The 14,873-nt window shown below is 39.4% G+C and overlaps 2 protein-coding genes across 2 annotated transcripts; one reads left to right on the plus strand and one right to left on the minus strand.

Moving 5' to 3' along the window:
* The first annotated feature begins 72 nt into the window (after window positions 1–72).
* ric3b (RIC3 acetylcholine receptor chaperone b) lies at window positions 73–6,318 on the plus strand. The gene is made up of 6 exons (XM_074677230.1): window positions 73–331; window positions 668–882; window positions 1,213–1,291; window positions 2,970–3,063; window positions 4,715–4,845; window positions 4,950–6,318. The coding sequence occupies exons 1-6, from the start codon at window positions 106–108 to the stop codon at window positions 5,393–5,395; spliced, it is 1,191 nt and encodes a 396-aa protein (XP_074533331.1). The 5' UTR covers window positions 73–105; the 3' UTR covers window positions 5,396–6,318.
* Window positions 6,319–7,719: 1,401 nt separating this feature from the next.
* Window positions 7,720–14,144, minus strand: psma1 (proteasome 20S subunit alpha 1). The gene is made up of 10 exons (XM_074677520.1): window positions 14,056–14,144; window positions 13,140–13,184; window positions 12,950–13,051; window positions 9,977–10,080; window positions 9,802–9,890; window positions 9,648–9,718; window positions 9,429–9,558; window positions 9,258–9,337; window positions 9,049–9,153; window positions 7,720–8,004 (listed from the first exon to the last, which is right to left on the minus strand). The coding sequence occupies exons 1-10, from the start codon at window positions 14,056–14,058 to the stop codon at window positions 7,942–7,944; spliced, it is 792 nt and encodes a 263-aa protein (XP_074533621.1). The 5' UTR covers window positions 14,059–14,144; the 3' UTR covers window positions 7,720–7,941.
* Window positions 14,145–14,873: the final 729 nt, after the last annotated feature.

Genomic DNA, 14,873 nt, shown 5'->3' on the forward strand with positions numbered 1-14,873 from the left:
AGAATTTCTAACACGGTCCGTCGTCGCCGCCTTGTGGTCAAACACTCGAGTTACACTCCGGCTGACTTCCGGTCCTCCAGAGTCAACACGGAAGTGAACGGATGGATGAGGAACGACGTCAGCCTGCTCCGTCTCCTCACCGTAAACCCTCCGGATAAAAACCTCTGGATAAACTCTGCTGTGCTCCGTCTCGGACAGGTGATCTCCCTCCAGGTGAAAATGGTGATGTCAACGTTTCAGAAGGTGACCCTCGCGACGTGTCTCGTGCTGTGCGTGGCTCTGCTGCTTCCGAAGATGCTGCTGTCCAGAGGGAGGAAGGAGGCTGCGGAGGGTGCGTCACGGTTAACGCTGCTCTGTGTCTGCTTTAGGTCTGCAGCCAGAAACACAAACAGTCTGAGGTTTACAGGGAGTGAGTGATCCATTTTAGAGCCAGAACCGAACCGAACAGCACAGGTGAAGCAGGCACCGTGCAGTTTGACTATCCTCCCTCTAGAGGGCGACAAAACACAACATCTCACCTGTTTGTTGACATCAGGTGCAGAAGCTGATCTGTTTTCCTCCACACAGCGACTAGAGTCAGGTTTTATTTTATGATGTGATCCTGAGCGGATATTTAAACACCTTCATGTCTGTTTATTTTCCTCCTCCTCCTCCTCCTCCTCTGCAGGTACAGGTCACCTCCCTCCCATGATGCACCGCCAGCTGGCTCCCGAGAGGCCTGCAGGCTCCGGTTTCTCCAGAGCACACAACACCGAGGCCATCGCCAGGGCCAAGGGGGCGGGGACGGGGGCAGGGATGGGCGGGAAGTCCAACCTGGCGGGACAGATCATCCCCGTGTACGGCTTCGGGATCTTACTCTACATCCTCTACATCCTGTTCAAGGTGAGACGCCTCACACCTGAGGCTGGGTGGAGGTAAAACATCAAAGGTACCTGGGATTTGGAGACAGCGACAGCTCCTGGTGACAGAAAGGCTGATTGATTTTAACTGTTGGTTTCAAACTGCAGTGACATTCAACATTAATGATAAAATGTCACAGTTCTGACTCAGTTTTTTTAAATAATTCATGTTTGACAAATTCATGAAACAACTCTTCATGATATATTCAGAGTAGATGCACACAGGTGTGTGAAAATGACTGATTTCCAATCATGGAGAGCAGGAGAAGTCATGATGAGAAGATTCACACTTCTCTGTTTCTGTTTCTGTTAGATCACCTCTAAAGGGAGCAGCAAACCCACAGAGAACAGGTTTCCTTCAGTCCGCTCCGAAAACAAGAAGAGAAAAATCAGTGAGTATCATCCACCATGGGTCAGGACTGTAAGGACCTAATGATATTATCACAGCGTTCTTTAATTTAAAGAAGACAGAAGAAGTCAGGAGGACGTCAGGTCAGAAAACTGGATTAAAGTTTATCAGAGAGAAGAGAGATCTGTGTCTGCTGAAAACGATTTCTGTGATTAATTTAGTAGTGATGGTGGACACTGGAGCCTAACTGTCAGACAGAAAAAGGACAGAAGAGAAGAAGAAAGATAAACAGGAAAGAGATAGAGCACGAGCTAAAGGCTAACACAGGGAGAAAAAGAATAAAAGACAAAAAAACCCTCGAAAGAATAAAACATGAGCTAAACAGCAAAAACATGTGCTAAAAGCTAAAACACAAGCTACAGGCTAAAACACAGGTTAAGGGTCTAAAACACTAGCTAAAGGCTAAAACGTGCTTAAAGCCAAAAAAAAAAGTAAAAAGCAAAATCACTAGCTAAAGGCTAAAACATGTGCTACAGACTAAAACACAAGGTACAGATAACAAACAGGCTAAAGGCTAAAACACAGGTTACAGGCTTAAACGTGAGTTTAAAGCTAAAACACTAGCTAAAGGCTAAAACACAAGCTATAAGCTGTAACACAGGTCAAGGGCTAGAACACTAGCTAAAGGCTTAAAAATTTGTGCTAAAGGCTTAAACACAAGCTACAGGCTGAAATACAGATCAAGGGCTAAATCACTAACAAAAGGCTAAAACATGTGCTAATCACATAAAAAAAGTTTAAGGCAAAAACTTGGTCTAAAGGCTAAAACAAGCTACAGGCTACTACACAGGCTAAGGGCTAAATACAGGCTAAAGGCTAAAACACGAGCTACAAACTAAAACACAAGCTACAGATTACAAAACAGGCTAAAGGATAAAACACATGCTAAGGGCCAAAACACTAGCTTAAGGCTAAAATGTGCTAAAAGCTAAAACACTAGCTAAAGGCTTCAACACAACTTACAGGCTATATTACAGGTTAAACATGAGTTAAAAGCTAAAAACACAGGCTTAACACTAAAAACCTGAGGTAGAGGCTTAAACATGGTTTAAAGGCTAAAACACGAGCTAAAGGCTAAAACATATTAAAGGCTTAAGCATAAGTTGTAGCTTAAACATGAGCTTAAGGCTAAAACATATGCTAAAGGCTAAAAAAGAGCGGAAGGCTTAAACACAGGTTAAACCCTTAAACACAAGCTAAAGGCTGAAGCATGAGTTAAAGTCTAAAACACTAGCTAAAAGCTAGAATATGATCTTAAGGCTCAAACACAGGCTAAAGTCTTAGACACGAACTACAGGCTAAAACACAAACACCCGTAGGCTCGAGGTTTTAGCCTTTGTTGTGGTTGTGTTTTAGCATTTAGCTCGTGTTTTGCTAAAGATTAAAACAGGAGCTTGTGACCTCCTTAGGGCCCCAACCGTCACTTTGGACACCACTATTATTGAATGCTAAAGTTGGAAAATGAAGAAACCAGGAGCCTAAAGTTTGAGATTCTCTGTAAATCAGAGAGACATCAACTTTTCTCTAAGATTTGAGGTAAAAATTACTTTACAGACAGTTCCTGAAGGTTTTCCTCTGGAGCTTGACTTTCTGAGACGTTGTTCTGCCTGCTCCTCCTGATCCTTCTCTCTTGTGTCTGTGTCTCCTCCCTGCTCCTCCAGCCGACTTTGAGCTGGCTCAGCTGCAGGACAAACTCCAGGAGACGGAGCTGATGATGGAGAACATCGTCTCCAACGTGCACCACAGCCCTGACAGGTGGGTGGAGCTGTTTCTGAGGAACGCTGTTTCTGAGGAACGCTGTTTCTGAGGAACGCTGTTTCTGAGGAACGCTGTTTCTGAGGAACGCTGTGATGGCGTCGGCCTCCTCCCTCTGACACAGGATGATGCTTTAATCAGGTTAACTCCCAGTTCATCTGGTTACAGACGTGTGATCATCAACACTTGAGTAAATTAAAAACAGACGTTTTCCTTTCTGACGCCTCCCAGCACATAATGACTCTGTGGGTTTCCTGTGAAACTTCAGGAGCGACGCAGCGTTTCACAAAGTTTTCATTCAGGAAACTTCCTGCCCACACACAGAGAGAGGCTGAGGGAGAGTTTCTTCTGTTAACACCTTAAAAATCATCTTTTTAAAAACTAACCCTGCAGATTACTTCCTGCTGAACAAACATTTACACAACTTCATGATAAATAACATAAAGTCCAAACCCTCAGAACTTCATATGGAAGCCCATTTATGCCGGTTAAAGAAAAATAAAAAATCAAAGGTCGAAAATATCTCACAATTATGACTTCTGTATCTGATAGTTTTGACTTTTTATCTCATGAATATGACTTATTGATCATATAATTTCAAGTTTTTTTATTTCATGATTTGGACTTTTTATCCATTAATTTTTGCTTTTTCATAATCATGTCATTTTAATCCCATGATTTGGACTTTTTATTTTAGAAAACTAATTTTTTATTTCTCATAATTTTGACTTTTTATGTCATAACTTCAACGTTATCTCAAATTATGACTTTAAGGTAATTTATTTTCAACTTTTTTGTCTCCTAATTTTGACCTTTTTAATTAGAAAAAAATCAGACTTTTAAATAATTTAATTTTAACTTTCTGATATATTAAATTTGAACTTTTTTCATAATTTCAACTCTTTGTCTCATAATTTAGCCTTTTTTATCACATAATTTTAACTATTATCTCATCATTTTGACATTTAATCTTATAATTTTTACCTTTTATATACAAAATATGCCTTTTTTATCCCATAATTTCAAATTTTGATCTCATAATTTTGACTTTTTATCTCTTAGTTTTCTATTTTTTAAGTTTTGACTTTTCATCTTAAAATGTTGTCTTTTTTGTCTCATAATCTGTCATAACTTTATTTTTTCCTAATTACTTTGCTCTTTTTCCTTATAATATAAACTTTTTTTATCATATATATGAATTTTTTATTTTATAATTTTGACTTTGCAATCTCAAAATTATGCCTTTGACATCCCATTTCAACTTTTTATCTCATAATTTTTACTTTTATTTTATAATTTTCCCCTATTTCATAGCTTTGAATTTTTATCATGCAATATTAACTTTTAATTTTAAAATTGCATCTTTTAATCTCATCATTTTTACTTTTTATTTTATTTTTATAAACTTCAATCTTATTATTTTATTTTATTTTATTTTACATTTTATTTTTTTAACTGGTGGTAATGGGCTTCCACAGCATCAGTCTTTCTGAACCGTCAAGCATCTTTTGACCCACATCAGCGGATTTACAGTAAAGTCAGGAATGAATGTAAATAATGATCGTCAAAAGGAGAAAACACTCTGGATGTTTGTGTGTGTGTGTGTGTGTGTGTGTGTGTGTGTGTGTGTGTGTGTGTGTGTGTGTCTCAGGGTGAAAGGTGTGATGGCGGACCAGGAGGAGAGCCTCCTGCAGCAGCTGACGGAGATCACTCGAGTGATGCAGGAGGGGAAGATGGTGGATGACGTGGCACCACAGAAGAAGAACCAGGACGACTGGGAAGGTACGGGATCAGACTGCACACACTCACACACACACACACACACACACACACACACCTTCTGATCTTTTACTTCCTGGTTTTGTTCTGGTTTTGTTCCTGTGAAGGGCCGGCGGATTATCCTGAGGAGCCTCAGCCGTTCTGGACACACCCCCACTGCTGCTGTCAGCACCACGGCCCACAGACCCACACCGAGAAGACGGACACCGAGAGGACCCAAGCTGACGGTGCCGACATTCCCGAGGACGCCACAGGTGGAGCAGAGGTGGAGGAAGCAGAGAACGACGGCGGTGTGTTGGAATCAGACCTTACAGCAGCACCAGAGGAAGCTGAGGATCCACAGGGGGACCAACACCAGGAGGGAGGGGGCGCTGCAGAGGAGGACCTGGACGGGGTCCTGCAGGAGCTGGAGGTGGAGGTCTCTCTGAAGATGACGTCTGTGGTGGAGCAGGAGAAGCTGGAGGACCTGAGCCAGGTGACGGAGGCTGAAGCGTCCTGCAGTTCGGTCAGACGGAGGAACAGGAGGAGGAGAGCCAAGAAGGCCTCACACTGACCACCTCAAACATGGCGGCTCATGAACTCAGGCTGGTTTTAGCCGCCACGCCTCTGCTTCTGACGTTTGACGAACTCTGGAGGTCAGAGAGGAGAGGTGGGCACAGAAACTTTCTGGAGAGCTTCAATCTCTTTTCTCTGTCGGCTAATTTCAGAACGGACTCCACACGACAAGGACTCTGGGTGGTACCAACAGCAACATGAGACTACAACTCCCATGAGCACTGCCTGCACAGTGTTTGCTCATTGGTCCATTTGTGAAGCCTTTCGCCGACATCACTGCTGACAGGAGCTCATGGTGCGTTACATTTGTACTCAGAAGTCGGGATTTATGAGTTCCCAGTGGGAAAATTATTAAGACTTATTAATTTATTAAGTTCCTGTCATATTCAGTTTATATTAGCACTTCTGAAGAGTGTTGGTCACAATAAATCAGCTGTTTACATACCATTTGATGTTTGTACATAAATCCTGCTGTTATGGTAAGTTTTCCCCGACTTGGCAACTGGAACGTTTTTAACTCCGAGATGTTCACTCACGTCTTCTTCACTCTCTGTTGTAAACATTTTTGTTCGGGGTTTGAGTCATAAACTAGCATCAAAACTCCTCAATCCTCAGTGAAGCTCACTCTGCACCAGGCTAACCAGCAACAGTCACAGCAAAGCAGGGGAGTAGATGGAGGAGCATACAGAGAGAAAAGAAAGTGAAACTTAACTATGGTCACGGACATGAGGAGCTGTAGGAAAAATATTAAACCTGTAAAAAAACCAAATCATTCAATAAATGTGACCTTCAGTCCAGTTTGAATTATATATATTGTTTTCCTCTAATCAACGCATTTTTTGATGATGGGACTTGAAGTCCAGAAAGAACGGTATTTTCTTTATTACTGAAAACCTACTGCTGTAAATCAATAAGACATTTACATTCAAAAAGTTTTAATCAGCTTTAATCATATCAAACTTAAATTATATTAATGTTATAATATTTAACAGGGATGGTCCTGATGAGATCAAATGATTTGAAATCAGGGCCAATCACATGATCACATGGTTACAGACTAGATCAGAATCAGAAATTACATCCCAATCAGGGATTGGGTGTGTAAAAATATACTCTATTTTTTTTTTCAGATCTCTAATATTTTAAAACAAATGGGGGAAAATATCAGCTTAGTATTAACTACCATTATGTGGTGGCACAGTCAGAGTGTGTCAACTCCATACAGAAACTATGGAGGACCAAAACTGACAAAATTAAAAAATAAATAAAATTTAAAATAATAATGGAACAAAAGGAAAAAAAAATAATTAAGAAGTAAAAAAAATAAAATAAAAATAAATAAATAAAAAAGTTCAAATAAATACAAAATAGATGTGGAAAAGATGTAAAATAAATTAATAAGTAAAATAAGAATAGGTCAAAGAAATACTAAAGAAATGTGGAAAAAAATTAGAATAAATTAAGAAGTAAAAATTAATTAATTTAAAAAAGTTAAAATAAATACAAAAGAAATGTGGAAAAAATTAAAATAAATTAAGAAGTAAAATTAAATAAATTAATAAATAAAAAAAGTTCAAATAAATACAAAATAAATGTGGAAAAAAATTTACATAAATTAAGAAGTATAAATAAAAAAAACAGATTAATAAATAAAAAAAAGTTCAAATAAATACAAAATCATTTTTGAAATATAATTAAACATTAATCAAGAAAATAAAAACACTCTGCTCTCATATCTTTTTTTGCCAGCACTGCCAGAATGAAATACAAAAAGAAATGTTAATCAAATGAGGGGGTGATCCTTACCGTGTCTTGGGTTGATCTGTTTGTTTACTGGTTGATCCACAAGTGAGAACAGGAATGGACAAACATCATAGCGCATGACATCATTTTTTTGCAGTGACACTATTGGTTTGATGCTTTGAAGAAGAGCAGAACACGGCAGGAGCCGAAAGCTGAAAGCGTGATCGAGGAGCAGCATCAGATCCGTACTCGGTATCAGCAGATACTCACAATCAAATGACCCGGACTTAGGGACAAAAATAACCTGATCAGAACATCCCTAATATTTAACATTAGTTATAAAAATGTGGCTAGTGAAAATGCTGGGTGGCTAGTAACTCTGGGGAACCAGTAGCCCCAGTAGACGCCCCTGAATGCATCAAACTCCAGTCAACAAACGGGAATAAAGCTTCCAATTTTAAACTTGTGTCGTATGCACATGTGAGGAAAATAAAACGCTCTTTCTCAGCTCTGTGTGATTTCTGTTTTTCATCATGTGGATGATAAACATGTTGGTAATGAGGAGCAGCACCAGCACAATTCAAAAAAAGAAGTTTATTATTTGTATAATGGAACATTTACGGATAACAAAAGCAACATCACACTGGTCGATGTCTGCAGAGAATCTTTTGGATGAACAGTTTGAGAAAGTGGCACGTCATCAACACAACAACATCCCCTCTAACAGTTCCTGTGGTGAGCTGCGTTAAGTGTCAGGTTGGTCTGCGGTCTGCGGTCTGCGCCCGCCCCACGTCCAGCACCTCAGTGCTCCATCGGCTCGTCAGGTGCTGCTCCGGCTGCAGGTTCATCTGCAGGCTGGGCCACCTGGGACAGGAAGACAGCGGTCAGGGTCTGTCTCAGACTTAAAGAGGGGGTATCGGTATGATTCTTTAAAGCTTCATGCAGTCTCTCTGGTGGCCCTGTGGAGGGTTTGTCTCAGACTTAAAGAGGGGGTATCGGTATGATTCTTTAAAGCTTTATGCAGTCCCTCTGGTGGCCCTGTGGAGGCGCTGCATGATTAACAGCTACAAAAAATGTGTTTTTTCTCTCTGGAGTTTCAGAAACTCTTATTTTAGCCTCTTTCTGAGATGTTTCACTTCAGTTACTGTCTCTTTAAGACAACCCTACCCTCTGATTGGCTGGCTCTCTGGAGGCCTGTCATAGGCGGATTCAAAAAGTCGTGTGAAGATTTCTCAAAGGTAGGGTTCGCAACCACCTTTAGCATCCTGTTTTTACCTGGAAGAGGCCTGACTTAGCATGTTAGCACAAGCTAATCACAGGTATCTGACAAATACCTGTTAGCACAAAGCTAACTCACATAGCACTTTGTCCTGTGCTGCTCTCCAAGTTCCTGAAAGTTGAGCCAAGCTTCACCCTTAAAAATCTTTTTCTGTTTGAAGTTTTGTTTCACTTTGGTTGTTTTTCTTCCTCCGTGCTACGTCCGCTATCGTAGCTACTCTGATTAGCTTCTTCCACTCGCTAATCAACATGCAAAGTCACTTGCTCACTGGGCGCTCTGTGATTGGCAGATGAAACCATTCTTACTCTCCGCCCAGAAACGTCTGGACACAAACAAAAACATCAACATCCAGGCAGAGGAGGGGGTCGAGGCAGACACAGACACTGACTCACATGTACAGAGGCCCAGAGGGGGATTATTCCTGTAAAAGCTGAGGTTTTATTTTGTAGGAAAATCTTCTGAATATGTAGATGTCTGAAACTCTGCACACGCTCAGTCTGAGTACCCCCTCTTTAAATGTAACAAATGATTTGGTCGACTTCACCATCAACCATTATTAACACAGAGGTTTAAAGAAAGCTGAATAATGTTTTACTCTACTTAATAAACCCTCTCACGCTGTGTCCTACCTTCCTCTGTGGCCTCTCCTCCAGCCCCTCCAGGAATGGGGCGACATCATCATCGTCATAAATGGTGAACTCCATCTCCTTCCCCACGATGCCGATAGAAACGTTCTGACAGTAAAGAAGATTATCAGGTTAAAATGCTTTAAATGACTGATTTTGTGTCTGGATTAGTGAAGAGTATGATCTAACGGTGTCAGTCGGAGCTGTCTCACCTTGGTGGTGAGGTCCTGCTCGGTCGGGAGGGTTTCTCTGAGAGCGCGGAGGCCGTGCTGGACCAGCTCGTTCAGATTACCTGAAAACAAAGAGATTAAACGTGATGAAACTGCTTTAAGAGCTCAGTGTTCATCTTTTACAACCAGCAGTGAACAGAAAGCTCCTCTTACAGTCGTTGAACTTGTCCATGCACCTCTCCAGGTAGGTGCGAGCAGACTGGGAGCGCGCTCCGATGGACATGGCTTTGCAGTCAAAGTAGTTGGCTGAGGGGCAGGTCTGGAAGATGTGAGGTCCCATGTCCTGCATGACCGGACACACGTTACAGCACATTAAGTGTTTGATGGATAAACTCACAGAGAGCAACAACAGGTTTCAGCAGGTCAGCTTACATCATAGCCAGCAATGAGCAGCCCCACGCCGTAGGGCCTCCTCCCGTATCTCTGAGTGGGGATTTGGGTTTCTGAGGGTTCAGTTCAGGAGAAACAACACGGACACGAGAACAGGTAAAGAAAACACACGAGGCTGACACATGTGGAAGGATACTGCTGCCAATGAGAGAGACGAGGCGTGACGTGGGGAGGGGCCTGTCAAAGACGAACCTGGAGTCCAAACACTCCTGACGCATGAAGTTACTGCAGGAAGGAAATCATCCACACAGTTAGTTTGTTCAACTTTACTGAAAACTTTCCTCCAGAGCACCGAGCGGCTCCAGACTCACCAGAGGAGGCGAGCGTCGGCCGTCAGTCCGGCGATGGAGATGCCGATGTGGTTGTCCACGTGCAGGATTTTCTTCTGGTGGGCGGCCAGCTCAGACTGAGCTCTCTGGAGAGAAAACAGAGCAATCATTGTCTCTTCATGATGAAATGTGACTTTGGTCCTAAACTCGGTTTCAGAGTAATAACTCGCGCTGTGGGAGAAATACGGCTGCCGTCTGTAATTACAGTTTAAGAGCGGCAAATAAAAAGTGACCCGCCGTCTCGCTCAGCTGGTTGGTTTTTGGCAGACCTCCTTTTCCATGAATCACCCCTGAGGGTTTTACAGCCAGCTGAATTATCTGCAGGTTTCCTTCTCTCCAGACTGGTCAAAACACTGGATCTAGAAGCTTCACTTTAAATATCTGGAGTACAGACACAACTGTCTCTTTATTTATTTAAGGATAAACTGGACAGACACTCTAAAGAAGCAAAATCTTTCAGTATCTTCAAAAAATGGAACAAATATCAACTCAAGATCTGATGCTTTCTCAAAACCATATTTATCCTGAGAAGATGTAACAAAAAGACGGGTTGAATGTATTTTGGGTCATGTGTTTTTTTTTGTTTGTTTTTTTTTTTGCTAATCCCCCATTTTTATTTGTTTTGTTCTCGTTTTGGCTGTTTTTTATCCAAATCTACAAGAGGTCATCAGGTTTTATTCAAATTCTAAAAATACTGGTGAATAAAAGAAGAAAAATTATCTGTTGGGATAATCTGGGGAACACAGCTTTAATCCAGATGACAAAAACAGTTCAAGACCAACGACTGAATTTTCATCCAAGTTTTTAAAATGGCAAGTAATCCTGACTAACCTGACCTGACTCAATCTGAAATGAAGTGCTCATTCTCTGTCGCTTCAAAACACACTTTCAGAGCAGTATTTTACTAGTTTTCAACCCTTTTGTTGGCTTTAGCTTGCCAAGCATGACATGGCAAAAAATAAATAAATAATTGCAACAGGGTGCCAGGACAACACCACAACACCACTGCTGCTCTGCTTCCTGATCTCACAGACCGGCCGGTACAGAGCCATAATCTAACATCACACTTAAAAAAAAAAAGATGATTTTAACAGGATTATAATGTGTCGACACAGTCTCACTTTAACTTTGAGGCCTTAAAGGCAAAAGAAGAAAGTTATCCAACTCTGGGGACCTTATCTGACCATTATTGAGGCCAGAAATATAGGCTTGGATTGAACAGAAATAGTAAATTCATTTTATCATTATCGTAAGTATAACCAGCAGCGGCTGGTCCATAGGGGGCGCTGGGGCTCTGCCCCACCAGTTGTAGAGAAGGAAATATTTTTTTGTGTTTTTTTTTTTTAAATCAATGTCAGTTTTACTTAATAGTGTGTATGTGCAGGGTTCCTACAGCTTAAGCCAAGTTAAATTTAAGACTATTTAAGACTTTTTTTAAGCCATTTGAAATCAAATTTAAGACCAAGTCGACAACAAACCACAATTGAAACAAACAAAACAAAATAAAAACACCACATGATTTACCTGGGTGAGAGGCCATTTTGACCCAATGTTTATTTTAAATAAAACATCACTTTTTGTCTTCTTTTTAACCCCGTTTTTACAGCTTTATGCCTATTTTGCCCCACATTCATCGTTTTTTGGCCACTGTCAGAAACATATTGGGAATTTTTACATGTTTTTTTGACATTAAATTTTCTATTTAATTTCCAATTTTGCTGCCATAATCAGTTTTTCTAAGCCACTTTTGGATTGTTTTGCCAGTTTTTCACCTTTTCTTTCCCTCTCCAGGCACTGTAGTTAAAACCAAGACATGTGTCTGCTCTGAAAGATCCTGGTGCAGCCACATCACTGATTTGTTGGTTCTGCTTTTGTGATTACACGATGTTGCCATGACAATAAATCAGTGAATTCTTTTTGAAAAATAGATACATTTTGCTAAATATTTTTTTAGTTCAATCTTACACAAATCTTATTAATGTGGCTAGATTTTTAAGACTTTTGAAAATTGGATTTAAGACATTTTAATGCCAATTAAGGCCTTATTTTTAGAATTATGAATTCAATGCCTTTTAAGACTTTTCAAGGATCCGCAGGAACCCTGATGTGTGTGCCTACATGCAACTGCGTCATTAAAACAACATTTCCACCAACTGAAGCTCCAAAAGTCATATGGAAAACTGCGTAAAGCTGCTGTCTCCGGAAAGATTAGCATAGCAACGCAGCTTGATGACAATGAAGAGGGAGATAAACACCGTAATGTTTTATCTAAAATCATCGATTGTGTCAAATTTTGTGGTGCTTTTTTGGTTCTTAATTCTTTGTATGTCACATTTTAATAGGAAATGTTCTTTTCATTTTCTCTTCATAAAACAAACCTCCCTTATCACTCACTCACTTACTGTAGATTTGTGTAGATTCAGCTAAAGTAAAACCCATGTTGTGAATTTGTCCTTTGAATATATTGTACAGTTTTTCATAGTGTAAAGACCAAAACACTTGTAAGTTGTTGCCTTTTCTGTGTAACTCAAAGCTATGAAGTTAAATTATCATTGTGGAACTGCCATCATTTTCCGACTGTTCATTTGAATGCTTATGCCTGATAAGTCAGAAAAAAATCTGTTGGCACATCAGCCCCACCCAAAAAAATCTCACCAGCTGCCACTGAGTATAACTGTAATTTTATCATTATTTTTACATATTAAATGTGTGCAAGTTAAGTGTGTTGGAGAGATTGTGTAATTTGTAACTGTGTGTTAGCATGTATGTTTGGGTTTGTCTCAGGGTCTGGAACTGTTTATCTGTTATTGTATGTATCTTGTATGTTAAAAAAACAGCAAAAAAATATTGGAGAATAAAAACGTTGACAGCCTTTTTGGGGACATTTCGGCAAAGTCCGCAACAAAATGTGACAATAGTTTCATCTCATCTCCTGAGGAAAGAGACTGAGTTTACCTTTAATGCAACCAGGACTGCGTGGGTTTTGGATTTCAGTCCAACAGTTGCTGATCCTTGTTTCACTGCCTCCATGGCATACTCGATCTGATGAATACGGCCCTGAATGTAAAAATAATTTTACTTAATCCTGTTTAACACAGTTTGGTGATTCATGGGTTACTTCCTTTAACAGTGTACACAGACTCACCTGTGGGCTCCATACTGTCACGTCGTTGTCGTACTGGTTGCGGAACTAGAGGCGAAAACACAACAAACATAATTAGAAACAAACTCATTCAAAGCCTTTTAAAGAAAACTAGCATGTAGCATCTGATCTTACATAGTTATCCTGATTCATCACCAGCTTTCTGTGACAGGACTTCGCATTAAATTCACCACACTACACTTCAAGTCTGGGTGGACTTTTCCAGAACAAGGTTTTAAATTACTGCAAGACTGAATAATTAAAGACTTTATTGTTGTGTGCAGCCAATTACCAAAGATATTCCTGAAACCGAAGACAAGCATCGGAGTTTTCAATGTTGTTACCGAAGATGTTCAGCGATTAGCATCAGTTTGACTTCATCCTGCAGACTTCAATAGTATCAATTTAATATCATGCCGACTAAATCTGTATAAAAAATCAACACTGTTGGATAAAAGTGACTGGAAAAGGGTTAAAAGTTGGACGCAGGTGAGTTGAGAGAAAGCGAAACTAAGACATGACACTACACATTAATGCTAACTCCAGGCTAAAGTCCTAGCCTTAGCTTGCTAGCCCTTAAATTACGTTACAGAATAATTACGAGCACAGAGTTAGCGTTACGTAAAATAACGCGACTCAATTTAGCAATAATGGCTGTTTTATGTCTAATAATTATCACATATGAACTCTTTCTTTTGATAATCGTTGTTGAGCCGGCTTCCACGCTGCTAACGTTAGCGCTCACTGTTTTGCTTACTCACAGTGCAGCTAACGCTAGCTCACAGTTAGCGAGTTAACCCCGTGTTTGTGATTTTCTATTAAAGTATTCTTCATAACACGGCGACAGATTATGATTCTTTACCAAAACCTAATTCAAAGTTAAATTAATTAACTCTTTTTGAATTTCCTCCACACTTACCATCTCTGCTGTGGAAAGAGTTTCCTGCCGCTGAGCTGTGATCTTCACTCGATTTAGCTTCCTGGATGCGGCGTCAGGGAAAACAAGTAGAGCACAGATTCTCAGATTTAAAAAATCGTTTTGAAATTAAAAGCAAAGTTATTCATGATTGAAAATACCTTCACTGTCTGTTTTTTTTTATTAATAATATTGCTTAATAAATTCAAAAAATTTATGGAGTAATAGAGAATACTTACTGTATATTTCTTTGGAAACTGAACCTTTTTCTTATGTTTCCTTTTTATTTTCCCACAGATGGTGGCACAATGATGCAAACAGTTTGTTGAAACTCTTCTTTTTACTTATTGATTTTTTTTTTATATATATATCATGTGTGTACAGGACATAAATGCCATTTATAGAGCCTGGTTAACATTTTATTGATGTAATTGTTCTCACTCTCGGATAAATTACTTGTTTTGAAGGTTTCATCATTTCTTTAAAGCTCCTATGAGAAGTTTATAGGATTACAGCTTCAAATATCCAAATATTTTTCTCTACTATTATTCTGAGAATTAAGTCAGAATTCTGACTTTTTATCTTAGAAAATAATATATATATATATATATATATATATATATATATATATATATATATATATATATATATATATATATATATATATAAATTTGTCCTGAAGAAGAAATAAATAAATAAATGAATAAATGAATGAATAAATAAATAAATAAGGTCCACTTTTATTATTATTATTATTATTATTATTATTATTAGTAGTAGTAGTAGTAGTAGTAGTAGTAGTAGTATTGAAATATTGAAAT

Source organism: Halichoeres trimaculatus, unplaced genomic scaffold (assembly GCF_033239565.1).
Source record: "Halichoeres trimaculatus isolate MK-OKI-2021-1 unplaced genomic scaffold, fHalTri1.1 fHalTri1_scaffold_10, whole genome shotgun sequence".
Taxonomy (NCBI): domain Eukaryota; kingdom Metazoa; phylum Chordata; class Actinopteri; order Labriformes; family Labridae; genus Halichoeres; species Halichoeres trimaculatus.